Source organism: Limulus polyphemus, unplaced genomic scaffold (assembly GCF_000517525.1).
Source record: "Limulus polyphemus unplaced genomic scaffold, Limulus_polyphemus-2.1.2 Scaffold6919, whole genome shotgun sequence".
Lineage (NCBI taxonomy): Eukaryota > Metazoa > Arthropoda > Merostomata > Xiphosura > Limulidae > Limulus > Limulus polyphemus.
Window position 1 is genome coordinate 18,339 of NW_013672529.1, and position 19,817 is coordinate 38,155.

Consider the following 19,817-nt stretch of genomic DNA (forward strand, 5'->3'; position numbering starts at 1 on the left):
TAAGATGGGTCATATCTTTCAGCCCTTGCATAAGATGGGTCATATCTTTCAGCCCTTGCATAAGATGGGTCATATCTTTCAGCCCGACAGTCATTATTTTCTACCATATATTTGGTTTCTCATTTCGAAGATGAAAATATTGCTCATACTGATTAATTTTATTTCAACCTCATTTTTAAAATCTGCGGGTCGCGGGTTCGAATCCCCTTCACACCAAACATGCTCGCCCTTTCAGCCGTCGGGGCGTTATAACGATACGATCAATCTTACTATTCGTTGGTAAAAGAATAGCCCAAGAGTTGGTGGTGGGTGGTGATGACTAACTGCCTTCCCTCTAGTCTTACGCTGCTAAATTAGGGACGGCTAGCGCAGATAGCCCTCGTGTAGCTTTGTGCGAAATTCAAAAAGAAACAAACATTCCTAAAATATTTTAATTTTTGTCTTGTACAAACTTGGGATATATGTATGTGTGTTTTTGTACACATTACAGACCAAATCAAATGTCCTTCAAGTATTTCAAATACTTTATAAACATTGTTTGATAGATGGCAAGAAAGTACGTTATGTTAACACATTATATATATATATTTATATATATAATTGTGTGTGCTTACAATGGCGTGAATTCATACCAGTAGTGTTTGAATCAATAACATTTCTAACAGCAATTTTCAAAGCAATTTTCATGCGATATGGGACTTAGAAATTAAACATATTATCACTGAAGCTTCAAAACAAACATAAGTAGGCTGTTTACCATTTACAGATTTCTGGTAAAGTACTATCTTATTACTGTTTTTTAAAATTTTCAGTGCTGACCGAAGGATAGAAACCATTAACGACAAACAACTTCAGAAAAATGGTACAAGTAATCAAACATTTTTCTAAAGTTGTTTGCGTCTTCATTAAATAAAAGTAATATCCTTCTGAAAATAAACTATTTGTTTTTGGCGCACAACCACACAATAGGCTGAGTTCTGTTCATCGTGGGGAATCGAATCCTGGATTTTAACGTTGTAAGTCTGTAAACTTACCGCTGATCCTCGTGGGGATGAAAGATAAACTCTACAGTGTGTTTATATTTTGAATTTTGATAGGCCTTGTGAGGAAAATGATACACACACACCTCCCCTAGTTTGTTATTACGTATATTGCTAGGACTAGATTTTTTAACTTCACAGTAGACTTTACAAGATAATTTTAAAACATACAAATGATATATTCAGCAGAGTTGTGAGGCATTGTGGTAATATTTTATCATTATTTCAAACTTTCTTTGTTATTTGTATTTAGAATCATTCTGGCATACAATTTTCTTGTAAAAATCTAAATTAATAAAATCTCAACAAAAAAGTGCTGTCACGGAAAAAAGACTTTAGAAGCGTTCAAGTTATTAGATTTCTTGTTTGTTTTTATTTTTTTTATATTGTTGGTTTTGTTCTGAGTGTTTTAATTGCATCACAGTAGTAACATATATCTTTATTGAGACCTAAGTGTAAATGTAATGAAATATTTTAAATGTACAGTTGAACAATTGATAAACAGAAATTACCGTATCTTCTTGTTCGAATTATTTTATAACTAAATCTTATTATCTTCTGTTGACAGTTACGGCATTAGTTCAAAGTTAACAAAATAATATGTTTGTTTAATGTTGTTGTATAATCCTTTACTTATCACTAGTAGTACTCTCCACAGAAGTAGCGAATCAAAGAATAGAGTAGGCATCTACACCTTTTTGATATCTTTTATTCACTGAAATTCGTAAACCTATTATAATAGTACTCAATTTTTGTCTGTCCTGTAAATCGCGCGCACCTTACTATCTAAATGCGCATTCGCGCCATTTCATTTCAACGGATGTGAACAAAAGGCGAATGTAAATATTACTTCAGCAGACGTTTTGCACAGCAACATATTAAGAGTTTATCAAAGTTTTTAAAAATATCTAACGCTATGTCGTAGAATAACATTATAAATTTAGCCCTAAACTAAAACAAAAAATGTACACTACTTACAGTGTTAATTTATCTCTTTTATCGAGTATAGGCCGTGTTCAATAAAGGCTTAACTAATCTTAGGCCTAAGACAAGTGGACTTGCATATTTCGGTGTCTACGATTAGAATTATTTTGTATTATTCTAGAAATCCTGTATTTAAAGGAGTACTGTTATAATAAAGATAATAATATGACCGCAAATGTCCCTGGTAGTAAAATAATAATAATATTTTGTTTATATAATTAAAACTGCTAGTTTTCTATGTTTACAACAGCTGCAACAAATTAAAACTTGGACATTACGTCAGACGTCTCTTTATGCTTTTTTTATTTGTTTTGTTTTCTATCAAGTGCATTGTTTAATTTAGGCCTGAGAATTTAGCGATGTTTGGACAAGAGATGTTATTTGTTTGAAGTGACAGATTGGAGGGAAGGCGTTATGCCAAAACACTGACCGCCAATTGTTGGACTACTCTAATCGAATAGTGTGGTTTGACCATAATTCTCATAACGCACTCACGGCCTAAAGCGTTTGTACGTAATGATTATTTTCTTAATGTACTTGTGTTGTCAATCTGCCATATATCTAATTTATACTAGACTACCGTGACCCGTTGGGTCACCCACTATTCAGTGGGTATAAAGAATTCAAGCTAATTTCAATATTTAACGAAACTTGTTTTGTTCTGTTTCTATTTTCATTTCATTACACATATGGCGCTATTGTGCTCTGTTTTTGCTGTATTTAATTACAGACAAACAAACAATCTCAGATTTTTAGTAGTATACAGATTGCAACCCTTTATTTTTGTAAATCTAACTGTTACTCCTATAATTAGGGTTTAGCGAAGACGTTTTAAAGAATTGTTTCTGCATGTATAAATCAAAATAACAACAACCACCAAGCTTGTCCTTATGTTTGCAGGTGTACAGGGGTCCTTTTTTAGACCCGAAATAATGCATTAAGAAACTTCCTTGTAAATATACTACAAGCTGATCCTTGTAAGTCAGAAGGATATATTAGTAGCATGTTCACGTAAAAAAATATAATTTCTAATATGCCTTGCTGCTAGATGCCGGCTATGTATGTATAGTATTTGTGCAAAAATTTTAAGTTGTTAACAAATGTTTTTTTGGAAATATTAATGTCGTTTAATGCTAATAATTGTTTAAAGTCAACGGTGCGAAAAAACTATCCATATGTTTCTGTCTTTTGTCAACTTTGTGCTGAATTGCTATATTCAAGTTTGTGATTCGGAAAACAAACTCCAAATGACGGATGTGTTTTTTCTTCCGTTGTTAGGACGGGCATGAAAGTGTGAAGCATGTAAATTCTATTCTTCATTAAAGTTTACTTTTCTCACGATAAGTAAATACCTTTTTATCTAATAATCCATTGGTCGTTTACAATAAACCAGCATCACACGTGATTGATAAACTTTAAGCCTTGTACTGACACACTTACAGCATTTATGACAAATTCACGACATTTTTGTGTGCGAACAAATATATTGTTCAGACAGGGATATCACGTATATGTGTATTATAATCATAACGGTTAAACTAAACATTTGATAATTGGGACTCTGAATCTAATAACCTGGGCCCTCGTTTATTTTTCTCAGGGCGATATAATTGTTTCGTTTACTATAAAAAATAGCCTACCTTTTGTATAATTGGTGATTCTTTAACCCCGCTCGTAGACCAGAGATCCTTGGGTCAACTTGAAGTTACCCTTGTGTGACGTCGGCCTCACGTTCGCGTATGTTGATTAAGATAATCGCACTGGATAAATTCAAGTAATAAGAAAAGTAGATGATTTTAGTAATAAATTAACGGCAACTTCTTCTTCAGAATAAACCTTCACGCACACTCATCATAAATTTGCTCTTAAAGCCCTCTAGCGGGCTTTTACGGATGTAAAACTGCATATTTCAAGCGAATCTATCGTACGGAAACAAAGTTTTATTTTTCTAGCTGAAGGTTATTACCTAATGTCACTTAGGTCGCTTATGTATCCGGGTGTCGTGAACACTTTATATTATTATATAATTACCTAAGTTTCCCATGCAGTCGCTCTACACGAACTATTCCGTACATGTTGAGATCTTAATATTTTCAATAAATCTTTGGACGAGGTGGAGGTGAAGATAAATAATCATGAAACAGTATCTTCACTAATACGTAATAATCAGATTACACAATAATTTTAATAATAATAGATGTTTATTAACATTATATTGTTTTGTTTTTTTTCTGCCCCCTATCACCCCAAGGAACTTTGTTTTCTAATGATAAAGGAAGCGGAAAATGGGTTGGAATCCGTACTTTTTAAAATATGTTAGGCAAAGGAATGTGCAATATTATTTATCAGTTCAAACTATGTGTTTATTGTTTAACACTTTTCCTAAGTATTCAATGTGCATAATCATTTCTACCTCCCATCTTCACATAAGGAGTCGGCGAACCCCTCCTCTCCCCCCCCCCTCGGTATTGTCATCTGTAATGCTCAACTCAATGTGCATAAGTTGCAAAAATTAATTTAGGCTTAACGTATTCATTTTATATTCTTGATTTCATTTGTTTGTTTATTTTAGACTTTTTTGCGAAAAGCTTTGCAAGGGGTATCTAATATAAACATCCACAATTTGGAAGTTTTGACTTGATAGGCTAGAAATAATGCAGCTAGTCAATAGCACCCACGGCCAACTCGTGGGGTACTATTTTCCTACTGAAAAGTGGAACCTGACTGTTACCTGTATAGCGCACCCATAGCTCAAAAGTGCTAAACGCACTTTTTGTTGTATTTTTTTGCGACTTTCGAACCCATGAACTTTCGAATTCACAGTTCGGACACGCTAACTAATTGGCCACAACCAGCTTTATTTTTTAAACACGTAAAATTCTCATATACATAAAACATAAATATTGCAAACCAGTACTTTTTTGTTCTTTTGCTAATTCGTTACGAAGATTTCATTATTGAAAATATTAAGATCTCAACATGTCCGGACTAGTTCTTCATGTTTAGTGTTTGTGTGGGAAGCGAGAAACTTGAGTAATATAGTTAAGTTTGACTATGGGAATTAAACAACCATAAAAAGAGCGATCACAAAATTAAAATAAAAATACCTCTATAAAAAGAGCCACATAGCCATCCATAACCTAAGAGTGTCCACCATGTTTAACAACATCATAAAAAAGGTCGATTTCCGACTCTGCAGGTTTAGCCTGAAAGATGGGGGCGATTATTGCGGTCTCATCTTCCCGATCTCTGTCGCTGTATCACTACAAAAACATTACTGCCCCTGAGCTACAGATAATGCAGTTTTATAAATAATATCGGTATAAAGCAAACGACATTAAGATTCACACGCATAAAATATACCAATTCGCAACGTTTCACGAGTTATTTACAACCAGTTGTGTTTCTAAGTATCAACTGAAGCCACACTTTATTAATCTTCATTTAATGTGATTCATTATCTATTGATTTGTTGTGTTGCTAAGTAACAAATTATACTCCACATTGTTTTTGTTTTTTAATTGTTGTGTTGCTAAGTAACAAATTATACTCCACATTGTTTTTGTTTTTTAATTGTTGTGTTGCTAAGTAACAAATTATACTCCACATTGTTTTTGTTTTTTAATTGTTGTGTTGCTAAGTGATAAACGATCCACCACGAACACTTATATAAGCATAGAACTATCACATTGCTGAGTAACAATTGAAACTTTTGTGTTGCTAAGTAACAACTAATTTAGCGCATATTTGTGCTAATTAAGAAAGCCATAAAACAGGTGATAATCAAATATGTAAAAACACTGTTATAACAATATTTATATTAAACCAGATTCGGATTTTTGTGCCTTATAATTTCAAATATTAATGGAAGTAACTTTGTTATATGAAGGAAAACACAGGTTTGTTTGACGTCTGGGCTTCAGTTATTACGTCAGAAACTGAAGTTATAGTGCAGTTATTTGTTTGATTAAAATATGTTTCTGGGTCGCTATAGAGGTACGTAGCAAAACGAAAGACAACTTTTTATAATGCACAAGGAAAGTCAGCCATTATTTCTACAATTATGCATACTGTGGTTACTGAAACAGACCTGAAAAGTCTGTTATCCAAGTTTGGTCATTTGTCATCCTGAGGAAATTTTAAAGTTTTTTACTATAAGCCCCCACCACCACCACTGACTCAGTAGTAAGTTCTTTGAGGTCTTATAGTGCTAAAATTGTGGTTTGATCCCTGTGTTAGTCACAATGAAAATAGGCACTTAATTTAGCTTTGCACGTAGCAAAACAAACTGGTAGTCTTCGTATTGGACAGAGAAGTGTTTTAACCTCCGGACCACTTTATAAAGTTTTAACCTCAGGATCACTTTATAAACAGAGCCAAAACAGAGAGATACAAATAAATACAAACCTCTCGGCATTTTTCTTTGTTTTTATACCGGAAACCAGAGAAACGACATTCCAATAGCTAGACTACCTAACCTTTAAGAAGGCTGACGAGCTTGTTGCTAGCTTTAACTTGAAAGGCGCCACTTGGGTGATATTTAAAGTGATTGTGTGTGTGTGTGTGTGTGTCTGTGTGAATATTCATATGTTTATCTATCTCATTACTTGTAAATAATATCTCGCTCTTTTTCTCCCTTATAACACACACATATAGGTGAGCTTTGTTGTATTAAAATTATCTATCTGTCTCTGTATTTATCCATCTGTCCGTTGGCTTTTTTCTGATCGCAAACTTGTAAAACTGGACAGTATACAGGCTAGCTTCGTATTCTAATGCCAGTTTTGGCTACTCCTATTAACTGTTTCTCCCAAGAGTGAAAACTTAGCCAACAGATCTTGTATATATGATTTTTTTAAAATTAATTGGAATGTTGAAAACATTATGTATGGGAAGTAATGTCAGACTTTTAAAGAAATAAGTGAATAGGCTTAGGTGTCTCGGTGAATTTTGACCCCAAAGTAATTGATTTACCACGTGAGTATAATGTTGACTGAATGGCGTTGTAGACTTAAAAGAGTAGCAGTAACCCGAATACTTTAATTTTCTCCAGATGCTGAATCTCTGGCCAATTTATCATCCAACCAAACCCCTTGTAGTGAAACGAGTCGACCTCTAGACCTTAAACATTCCACCGCGCATGAGGTCGTGGCGCTATCGGTCGACCCAGGAGATGAGATTGAAAAGGAAGCTGCGTTTGAGGATAAAGTAGAAGCGTTGGAGACGTCTTCTGTAGAAGGTTTCACAGCGAAGAGCAACTGGAACTCCTCGCCGTCTGAGGCTGCTGTATTATTGAAAGATCCTTTAAAATCAGTGAACTCTGAGGAACCAAATATAACAGGTATCAGGCTTTATATGAAGTTATAGATATCTGCATAAAATACTATATCTTTGTTTTATATGTGTCTTTGTTTCTTAAATATTTCAGTTTGTAGAAGCGCGAAACTTTTATAAAAAAAAAGAGGGATTTCCGTACCATTTTAAAGATATTACATACAAATGATATACAGAATCTTGTTACAAAAGCTTTTACAATATTTGTATGTGAAAGAAACGTAGTACATTTGTTGTTAATCGGTATCAATTGTATGGAAAAATTTAGGTTATTTCAACTAGTCCATTAAGAAAATCCAGACACTTCAGTTATAGTAGATGTAATATTCACGATTCATCTATGCCTATATCTGTGGAACTATAAAAAATTCCTGCATTCCTCTTTTATCACTATTACAAAAACAAACGATACACAGCTGCTGTGTTCCATACTAACCGTTTCACAGTAAAGTGACGTTCAGTGCAAATATATATTTTTGAAAATAAGTTTACGGTATTTTTGTTTTGGATGTTCGCGCAAGGTTACACGAAAGGGTTATAGCTGCGCTAGCTATTCCTAATTTTGAATTGATAGACTAGAAGGAAGGTAGGCAGTCAACAGCACCCACCGCCAACTCGCGGGAAACTTTAACCGAATAGTGAAAATTCTACCCAAAGTTCAGAGCCAGTGTTTTTCTTTGCCAGCAATGGGACGTGATACATGGATCTTTGGATTAATATTATGGCACGCTAACCATTAGGCCACGCCTGACTAAAAAAAGAAAGTTTAAACGGAAACATGTAACTTAATTTTGTTCATTAATAAGTTATGATTGTTAACAGAATCAGTAGAAACATTGATCAAAATAACTAGTACTACACAGTTCATACCGGGTTATACAGTCTTGGTCCGATCCGAATTTTAAACACTGCTTAACTCTCCGATGAGCAGACGATATTATACTCTCGATATAAACGTCGAATGGACTTTTGAGGGCTTTGAACTAGAGCATTTGGAAGATTTCTCTTTGTTTGTTCGGTGCTAGCAGTACGTCGACGACCCGTATTTCTTTCAGTTGGAAAAGTTTCTATTCTTTGTTCGTTGTTAGCAATACGTGGATGACCCGTATTTCTGACTGTTAGAAGAGTTTCTCTTGTTTGTTTAGTTCTAGCAGTACATGGATGACCCGTATTTCTGACTGTTAGAAGAGTTTCTCTTGTTTGTTCAGTTCTAGCAGTACGTGGATGACCCGTATTTCTAGCTGTTGGAATAGTTTGTTCGGTGTTAGCGGTACGTGGATGACCCGTATTTCTGACTGTTGGAATAGTTTGTTCGGCGTTAGCAGTACGTGGATGACCCGTATTTCTAGCTGTTGGAAGAGTTTGTTCGGTGTTAGCAGAACGTGGATGACCCGTATTTCTAGCTGTTGGAAGAGTTTGTTCGGTGTTAGCGGTACGTGGATGACCCGTATTTCTGACTGTTGGAATAGTTTATTCGATGTTATCAGTACATTTGTAACGGTCTAAAATAAACAGCCACTACAATCAGGGTTCAACAACAAAAACATAATTTATTCACAATAACAACACTTAAAATAAATTCAACAAAGTTAATAAACAAATGCCTGGCCAGGACTTCATACCAATATTGATAAACAACTTATCGTAAATATTAATAAATCAATAATAATGGAATCAGGAAAAAGAACCAGAAAGAAAAAAATACAGCAAATATAACATTCAAACAATACCTTTCAATATCAAGTAATAAACAGTAATAACTATTTCGTGACTGAATTTCTCTCTCTCACAGAGTAGGTCACGAGAGTACAACCTCATGTGATCATAAATTTACATACATTAATAGTATCTGTACGTCACCACTACGGAAGCTGGTGTAAGTTTCATCATTTGCTCAAACTACAAATGATTATGTAAAAGGTGAGTTTTAATGCAACTAAAAATTCATAGATTAACTAAACTTTAGAGTGAAATAATAAATGAACGATAAACACAACCAAAATCATACACAAAAAAATAGAATTCACTATCTTACACGTGGACAACCCACATTTCTGGATGCATGACGATGTACTGAACAAGAGACGTACTGACCCCGACCTCCCAACGTACACCATCTGCACTACACTAATTCTGTTCCACTGTTAAGAACCCTCTTGTCACTAGGACTAACTTACCCGCAACAAAACGATACTATATAACAAGTTTTAGTTGGTATTTTTGGACAGTTCACTATTCTTTACTCTCCTGAACAGGAATAGTCAACAATTCGAGTTTTATGTCTTTTTTTTAAATTCATTGCACCTATTGTGTGTGATCCTGCGTGCTAACTGTTTTATTTTATGGATACCCTATAGGTGTGTGTGTGATGGAAGAAAGAGTTTAGTAATTGTTAATAGGGCCTTAAATATATTCCAACGAGACATTACGTGTAAAGAACCCTGTTTCCATTTTAATTTAGTAGGGATGGCTTTGCGTGAAATTCAACAAACAAACAATATTTCCGTTATTCTTTCTAAGAATTATTTCACCAAATTCAGTCACTTCGTGATCGTCCCTTTGTTTAATCTTTATAGAACGATATGTGATTTATGGAATCAGTAGTTTAGCTGTTATTATTGTAGTCTAAACACACAACAGAAGAACATCTACGTAGATACGAAGTGTATCGTACTGTTGTATAAGCTCTGCCCAGTCGCGCTCATCTGGCATTTCACCAGGTGAAGACAGAAACATGTTGTCATTTTTATTACTCGACCACTCCCTTGCTTTAAGAAAAGCACAATAAGTCCTACTGTATATTACTTACAAAACGGGAAAAATGGATGTGTCAAAAATGTTAATGTATATATAGGCCACGGCCTAGTTTAAAAGTAAAGCATATCCGTTACGTATAGATTAGTGTACTTCAGTTTTTGGCGTGGCCTATTCATTAACCTTGCTGGACTGTGAATCTGATGGTCACTGGTTTGCATCACGAAACCGCGCTTCGCACTTTGGAGCTGTGGGTGCGTTATAAGAGTGACCGTCAAACCACAGTATTCGATTAGAGTAACCCAAGAGTTAGCAGTAGATACTGTTGACTAGCTGCCTTTGCTCTAGTCTTTCTGTTAAGAATAAGAGGCGGATAGCGCAGGTAGCCCCTTCAGTAGCTTTGCGCATAGCCAGGTGGTTAGGGCGCTTGCCTCGCAATATGAGGGTTGCGGGCTCGAATCTCCGCCCCACCAAACATGCTCGCCCTTTCAGCCGTGGGGGCGTTATAATGTGATGGTCAATCCCACTATTCGTTGGTAAAAGAGTAGCTCAAGAATAGGCGGTGAATGGTGATGACTAGCTGCCTTCCCTCTAGTCTTACACTGCTAAATTAGGGACGGCTAGCGCAGATAGCCCTCGTGTAGCTTTGCGCAAAATTCAAAACAAACAAATCTGACTTTCTTGCTGGAATTTTCGTCGTTAGATTATCCTGATGCTGAATGATTATTTTAAAACTAAACCACTGCTGTTGATTGTTAAAAACATGAGTCGAAAGATCACCAAAAATAAATATTTTTATGTGACAAAAGTCCTAAAGTAATCTGTAACTATATACAGTGATATAGTTAGGCCTGTCGTAACCAAATGGGTCCATTTATATTTTCTGATTAAAAAAACAGAGAGAGAGAGAGAGAGAGAAACACACATATAGTTAAATGTATGTTTGACACCACACTGCCCTCCGGTGGCTGAGTGGCGAGATTATAACACTAAAGTTCGAGTTTAGATACCCGTGGCAAGCAGAACGCGGATAGGCTATTGTGTAGTTTTAAAAACAAGCACTCACATAAGTTGGATCAATCAACCAGAGACACGCTAAACTGTTTGAGTAGAGTCCCCCGGATCAATGAACTAGAGACACGCTAAACTGTTTAAGTAGAGTCCCCCTGGATCAATCAACCAGAGACACGCTAAACTGTTTGAGTAGAGTCCCCCGGATCAATCAACCAGAGACATGCTAAACTGTTTGAGTGGAGTCCCTCGGATCAATCAACCAGAGACACGCTAAATTGTTTGAGTAGAGTTTATCCCCCCACCCCCGGTGGCACAGCGGCATGTCTGCGGACTTACAACGCTAGAAACCGGGCTTCGATACCCGTGGTGGGCAGAGCACAGATAGCCCATTGTGTAGCTTTGTGCTTAACTTCAAACAAACGAGTAGAATTTTGGGTGAAAACTTAAAATTTCCTTAAAGTTTTTAGATTACTGAAAAATTTCAGAGACAAATCTTTCACTACTTATGATAAAGTTATCTTTCATAATTTAAAAATCGTCATGTTTTAAAGTCAAACTGTGGGCGGCCTTTTTGCAAAAGTCCTTAATACATGCTGCAAAGCAACGCCCTAAAACTGAGTGTAACTTGCAGATTTAGTGCGCCAGTGCGTGATTAGTTGAATAGCGTTCACTGTAAATCAACAGCAAGTTTCTAGTTATAAGAATCTCATATTTTCGGGGGTGGGGGTGGGGAGGGGGTTAATTATCAAGTAGATTCGTTTGAGTTAGACAAACGATCCAAAACTACATCTAAATATCAATTCTAGTTACCTGATGATGTCTTTACTGGCGAAACTATGGTCGTAAATCAATGATGTACTTGTAAAACATACAATTGTCTTGTTTTTCTAGATATTGTTATTTTTTGTCACGTACAACGTTTTATTTATCTATGTATCTATGCTGTATGTGAGTTTATAATTTATCATAATTTAAAGCCTGATATTTATGCTTTAAAACTAAAAAGCGTGCATAAAAACTACACTGTTACTAAGCCTAGCTTACATACAGAATAAAATGAAAATTGTTCGATTTTGACAGATTCATACTGAACTATTTTGATTGGATACAAAATGTTGTTAGCCCCGTTTTAAAGGGATGTCTTCAAACCACGCATGCTTCTGGAAAGTTGTTTTTAATTTCAAGTTGTTGTACTACATGAAGACGTGTTTAACACAGAACAAAGCTATAAATTCCAGTCAGTTCTTTAATTATATAGTGACAGTTTATACGACAGTTCATGACAGTTTTCTTACTGGTTTTTTATGACGGCGGAGTTATATCAAGAATCACCACAGAAAATTTCCAAACAACAGAAATTTACACTGGTTCAATATGAATGTGTAGCCTCCCCCTCCACTAGTTCAGCGGTAATTCTTTAGGCTTATGACGCTAAAAATCGGGTTTCGATACCTGTGGTGGGCAGAGCACAGATAACCCATTGTGTAGCTTTGTGCTTAACAAAAATTAAAACAACACAATAATGTATGTTTCATTAGTTGTTGTTTGTTTTTCCTTACTGTAGATGATAAATTAATGGTGTATATAGAATGACTATGTTTCATTAGTTGTTGTTTGTTTTCGTTGCTGTAAATGATAAATTAATAATGTATATAGAATGACTATGTTTCATCAGTTGTTGTTTGTTTTTCCTTACGGTAGATGATAAATTAATGATGTATATAGAATGACTATGTTTTATTAGTTGTTGTTTGTTTTTCCTTACTGTAGATGATAAATTAATGATGTATATAGAATGACTATGTTTCATTAGTTGTTGTTTGTTTTCGTTGCTGTAGATGATAAATTAATGATGTATATAGAATGACCATGTTTCATTAGTTGTTGTTTGTTTTTCCTTACTGTAGATGATAAATTAATGATGTATATAGAATGACCATGTTTCATTAGTTGTTGTTTGGTTTTCGTTGCTGTAGACGATAAATTAATAATGTATATAGAATGACTATGTTTCATTAATTGTTGTTTGTTTTTCCTTACTGTAGATGATAAATTCAACGACTGTGTTAACATGGAACTGGATGGTATAGATGATAGCCACAAATCCCCATCTTTTCTACTGGAACAATCTCGTCAGCCCCCTGACGGACACGAGTTTCCTCCACGATACAGTGAACCTCGTCATTCACCGACTGTAAGGTCTCCAAGTCTTGGTGGGGATTCAGGAGTGTTTCTCGACGATCAGTCTGGGGATTCGTCACAAGGATCTGATCCAGTTTACCTAGGTGATTCCATCCAGTCTAGCAAGAACAACTGGATCACTACTCCTGAACTTGTATCTCAATATAAAACAGAAAAGACAACAAACAGTAATAATATGAAACAAGAAGACTATCCAGTCCAGTACTTGACAAGTTACCCCTCACAGACTGATCCTCTCCAGTCTACATCCATTCCTTCTGAGCCTTTGCTCAATCCCAAAACCTTTCAGTCCACAGAATCAAGCAAGTTTTCTCTTTCAGAAGAAAAATCGTGCAACAGAACTCCAAAGAAGTTAGTAGAAATTTCTTCTAATGGAGAAGTAAAATCTAAAGTTCGCACCACCAGTGAATCGCTACAAGACAAATCAGTTGATTTAAACAAAAAGCAAAATTTGACAGACCAAACGGGTTGGCCACTTTTGTTTGGCAAGAAAGACGTAGGAACGAAACAGAAAAGAGAAGAAAACGTAAACCTTAAAAATAGTATCTACAAAAGGCTATTCAACCAGAATCCGATTAGCGTGAAAGATCGTATTGCAATGTTTTCCCGAACTGAAGCAGATGCGAGAGGTGAATTTTCCGATGTCGCACAGAAAACACTCCATTCTCGTGAGGAGCCAGAATATCGGCAACTTCACGTTTCCCATTCTTCATCCACGAAGAACACTAGTGTAGAAAATCAAAAGAAAAGACCAAGCGGAAAACATAATGGTGCTAATATCGTTTCTCCCAGTCCGAATGAAGAGTTTGTAAAAAAGAACTCAAGTCCCCACCACAAGGTGGCGCATCTGCAAAGTTCCCATAATTCAGTATTAGATTCAACCACTAATAAGCCAGTTTTTCATTCAAAAACTTGCAAATCAAACATCTCAAACCTGAACGAGAGCAAGTTTTCCAGTGGAATGGATACAGACCTTCAATCACCCAGCTACCTTCGTCACTTAGGGGGGAGGAGTTCGAGCTGCAGTGGAATTAGCATGACAACTTCCCGAAGCCAAGAGGACTTGTTAAACCGGCCTAGTAATTGGAATTTGCTTTCTTTGCTACAAAAAACGCCTAAAACCAACACTTCTAAATTCAAAGGACTAGTCATTCCTGAGCGACCTGTCAGTTCTAATGCTGCAGTGAACTCTTTGCCCACAATAGCCAGCAAAACTGCTAACTTAACTTCAAAACCAGAACCAGTAAAAGCATCTATTCATCAGCAATTGAGAAAGGAAAACATCCACCCATCAGGTAAAGCAAAGTCATTGCCAAGAGGTTTAAGTTTGGACTCAGAGTATTCAAATAAGACACAGGATGCTATAGATGAAACAAACAAGCAATCATTATTGTCAGACCCACCATGGAAAAACTACAACCCTAGTCTCCCCAAATACTCCCCAGCTTTTAAAAGAAGATCTTTTCAGTTACCCCGATCAAATGTGACATCTTCTGTTTCACCAACTCCACCTTCTTCATTGACTTCTCCTCTGTCACCTCCTCCTACCTCGCCTTCTAGCATAAGTAGCTCAAACACTTCTTCGTCAGTTGGTATTACTTCTCCTCCAACTGTTAAACAACAAAGCGTTTTCCAATTTTCACTGTCTCACAGCAAGCCAGTAACTCCAGTTCTTCCAGAGAAGCCGATCATGCCAACTGCTCCAGTGTTATCAGATAACGAAGGAAAATATTATGAACAATCAACAGGAGCTAATGCATCTCTGAATGGTGAAATAAGAAAAACTACCAACTCTTCATTTTCAAAACAAACCAGGAATTCTCCTTTTGCTAAGACAACATCATCTGTAGAAAACAAGTTGTCTGAACAAAATAACAGTTCCAAAAACTTGGATCAGATAGCTACTAGAAGCAGTTCCACATCTTGGGACAGAAAATATCAGCAAAATGGTTCATGTTCATCTGCAGGTAGCAACTCTTCTAACTCCTCAGAATCCAAACGGAACAACAACTTGCGAGATCAAACAGAGACTGATGGCTCTGGCAGCACTACATTATCTCGAACAAGTTTTAATACGCCAAGAAATAACTGTAAATTCGATTCTGAAGAAATACCGAATAAATTTATGCCTTCAAATTCGGAAGTTCAGGGAAAGTTTGTGGCTAAACCAGTGTGTATTGATTTTGATGAGTCTGGAGCTTCACGGCTAGGACGACTTTCAGGACAAAAAACCAACAATGAAAGTCCTCTTCCTAACTACAAGAATCCTCCTTCACTTCCGCCAGCTGTCGTCCATAGACAGTTATTGGTAGGAGCTGAGGACAACAATAATAGTATCCAGCACAACAGTAACCAAAAATGGTCAAACCATTCTTTCCATAGCCGCTTTTCTTCTGACAATCTTGAAAGTGACGACGACTCTTTCTCGACTCTGAGTCAGAGGACAGAAGATTCAAGACATACAGCCGATGACTCATTGTCTGATACGACTACAGATTCTCTAGACCATCCTGTAGATGCAGAATTCAAACCACGCCGTCTTAGCCAGCAAAAGACTGTATTACGTATGCGTCAAGAAAGCCCATCTGATGGTACCAAGAACTTCAGAGCTCTCGCTGAGCGATGGGAGCAAAAGTCATTTGATGGCAATCAAGAACTTTCTTCACCTCCAATCCTTCTTTCTACACACACTCCAGTCGCGAAAAGGGATTCGCAATGTAACTTATCTCAGAATTTTACTGTAAAACTCCCTCCCTCTCTCATGCCGAAAGTAACAGATAGGCAGCCATGTTCGAGAAGAAACAGTGTTTCAAGCCAGATTTTCAACAACGGTTCAATGAGTGAAGTTAAGATGAGAGAAAATCGACCATCAGGTCCAAGACCAACATCTTTAATAGAGGAAGGGGAAAAGAAAAAATTAGATAACCTGTCACATAAAAACTTTCCATCTAACTCTGTTTTCACAAGGAAAGGAGAAACAGCGGAAATTTTTAGTCGCGGTGGAAAGTTAAAGGCCTCCAAAGAGCTCTTCAGTAGAAGTCGCGAGTCCTTGGATCTGTTGTGTACCAAAAACAGGTCGTATATGTCGTCTTCTACGAGGTCCATGAGTGTAAGCGATATTCGTAAAAATTTCGAAAACAAAGCAACTAATAAAGAAACAGCCCTGTCGCCAAAGTTTAAGTTTGTTGACCAAAATTCTTTCGACAGCCGCTCTAGCTTAGATATTCGGTCTGTGGGTCTCGGAATGTCTAATGGCAATCCTGATTTGATTTTCCATCATCGTGGCCATGAAGTCTCCAATGATTCGAACTCAACTTTCAAATCCAAAAGTCACTGCCTCTCTGATAATCACGCCAGCTCAATCTATCATCTTGATAAGTTCATCAAGAGAACAAACTCATCAGACAGTAATCAAACATCTAATCTCAACAACACAAACGTCAAATATAGTAACTGTCGAATTTTTGGTAAAGCCCAGTCAAGTAGCCCTCGAACTAATGAAGATCACCATACTTTCAGTTTACAATCTGACGGTCGTTCCACCAGTCGTGATAAAAACGTCGATCCATATTCCAAATCCAGTTATGGAATAACAGGAGCTCCAACAAGATGTCACAATCGATGGTCACGTGATGAGGAGAAATCTATTACGACAGCGAAATCTGTCAATGAACGGCCATCCAACAATACGAATTTCTCTTTGACATCTCAACCTGATTCGGAACTGAATGACCAAAATTCCAACCCAACTTTAAAGAAAAGCAACAGGAACTCTATTTCAACTTCAAACCAAGACAGTGGAAATGTGTTAAACTTAGGAACTGAACACAAGCGGTTCTCCTCGATCGATTCGTCTGGAAGTGAGTCGGGGGAAAACATTCCTTCACAGTACCAATCAAGTACATCTTTAACCTCTAATTCAGTGGATCAGTATGGATCGAACACATCTTTAACCTCTTTGTCTGACGCTACCTCTTCCCAAGAACACCAAAAGCTGCTTGAAGAGGCCATCCAAATCCTTAAAGATGATGCTACAAAAGGCAAACAAGAGGTAGATGTTGTGACTATTCAACGAGAACAGCACGCTGGAAGTATTGGAATAACCCTTGCTGGAGGGGCTGACTATGAAGTTAAAGAAATAACGGTAAATATATGTATTATTTAATTGTTTGGAGTAACTGATTATATAAAATCATAGTAGAAGAATGAGAGAATAATTTGGTAGGTGGCACTTGAGTAGCTTTATTGTTTAATATCAGTTTTTTATATATATCAACTTCGTCATTAACTACTAAGAGAACTGTGTCTTGATTTTATGGCAGATTTGTTTTTAATATTATTTACGAACATTGTTACAGAACACTACTTATTAGTTAAACCATCATCAAGAAGATTTAAACTACCATGTCTATATTACATTATTATTGGATTAAAACTAACATGTCTATATTACATTATTATTGGATTTAACTACCATGTCTATATTACATTATTATTGGATTAAACTAACATGTCTATATTACATTATTATTGGATTAAAACTAACATGTCTATATTACATTATTATTGGATTTAAACTAACATGTCTATACTACATTGTTATTAGATTTAAACTAACATGTCTATATTACATTATTATTGGATTTAAACTAACATGTCTATATTACATTATTATTGGATTAAAACTAACATGTCTGTATTACATTATTATTGGATTTAAACTAACATGTCTTTATTACATTATTATTGAATAAATATTTAAATCGTTTCAATGCGTGATAGAAGAAAGCGAAAAAATTACATAAAGTGAAGTGAAACAACTTCAAACAAAATTCATTTATCTAAATTGAGACTAAAATACAATAGCGTTTTGTTGATTGTTTAACTTCGGCTTCTTTGAAGAATTAGAAGAGTCTCCTTCACCGGTTTCAGTTTTACTAATTACTTTGAACATATTGGGATCCAAGTAATCGTTAAACTTGAAAACGAGACTACGCTACCTCTTGAAGAAGCCGAAGTTAAAAAAATCAACAAAACGCTACTGCACTTTTTGTCTCAGTTTAGATAAATAAATTTTATTGAAACTGGTTCTTTCGCATCACCTTGATTCATATTAATGTGTATGAAAAGCTATGTTTTTTATATTATGTGTGTATTTTTTCTCTTCTATGCGTATTTATCGGTATTGAAGGGTAAATATTATGGTTTGAAATATCACCCTGTTGTTTCATTTGTATAAACGTTGCTATTGTATCGCCATCTGTTGGCAGGATGTGGAATTTCGTTCCCATCGATATTTCTAGAGATATATAACACAATTAGAAACAAATCAATACTCAGACATTCATTTCTGAACCAAATATACAACGTTCTTCTGTAAAATGATTTAAACTAACACGTGCCTTTTAGTGCTACTTTACTAAATACCATTCATTCATTCACAGGTCCATAAGATTATAGCAGGCAGCTTAGCAGACAGAAATGGACATGTCAGAAAAGGAGATCGGGTCTTGTCTATTAATGGTTGTAGTCTGAAAGGTTTGACACACCAGGAGGCATTAGATATTTTGAAAACTCCGCGGAATAAAGTTGTCTTAGTCCTGGCAAGAACACGCACCAAATTTTCGGAACCCAAAAAGCCCCATGTAACTCCTCACTTAACAAATGGTTATCATATCGCTCCGGAAGAGAGAAAACAAGAAAATTCAAAGGTTCAGACAGGTAAGGAAACATTAAATTTTAAACAATAACTACAGATGTGAATGTATTAGTGTGTAACTAATTGTATAGCTTTGGCATGGCCTGGTGTTAGGACATTCGCTAGCAATCTGAGGGTCGGGGTTCGAATCCCGTCCCCTAACATGTTCGTCTTTTTTAGCCGTGGAGGCGTTATAATGTGACGTTCAATCCCACTATTCGTTGGTAAAAGAGTAGCCCAAGAGTTGGAGGTGGGTGGTGTTGACTAGCTGTCTTCCCTCTAGTCTATGACGGCTAACTTAGGGATGACTAGTGCAGATAGCCCTGAAAGTAGCTTTGCGTGAAATACAAAACAAACCAATAATTGTATTCTTGTTACCAGAACCATTAGTTCATGTGAAAGGTGTTACAGTCATTTTCATAGAGCCTGTATGTTCCAAGAGAAGTGTTAACACACTGATACGACTTTTTTTCGTTTGAAATTTTGTCGGAATCATATTGATATAAAAAAGCGAATATTCCTATTGCATTTCTTTCTTTCATAAGAAAACAATTTTACATTAATGTCCTATAAAATGTAAGAATATTATTGTTTTAAATAACTGACATAGCTACTAATACAGAATCAAATAACGAAAAAAACAACTAACTTTGTCTGGGACAATTTCACCAGGTATACACAGACGTTTTATAATTTTTGAATATTAGAGCTTTGGATAAGCCCCCAGTGGCACAGCGGTATGTCTGCGGAATTACAACGCTAGAAACCGGGTTTCGATACCCGTGGTGGGC

General features: G+C 36.0%; 1 protein-coding gene across 1 annotated transcript in view; it reads left to right on the forward strand.

Annotated features, from left to right (window-relative positions):
* LOC106474179 overlaps positions 1–19,817 on the forward strand; it is a 37,727-nt gene that overhangs the window by 14,727 nt on the left and 3,183 nt on the right. The window contains exons 2-4 of the mRNA XM_013934871.2: positions 7,078–7,365; positions 13,172–17,472; positions 18,773–19,049. Coding sequence (XP_013790325.1) covers positions 7,078–7,365; positions 13,172–17,472; positions 18,773–19,049 — 4,866 coding nt within the window. The remainder of the gene's footprint in view (positions 1–7,077; positions 7,366–13,171; positions 17,473–18,772; positions 19,050–19,817) is intronic.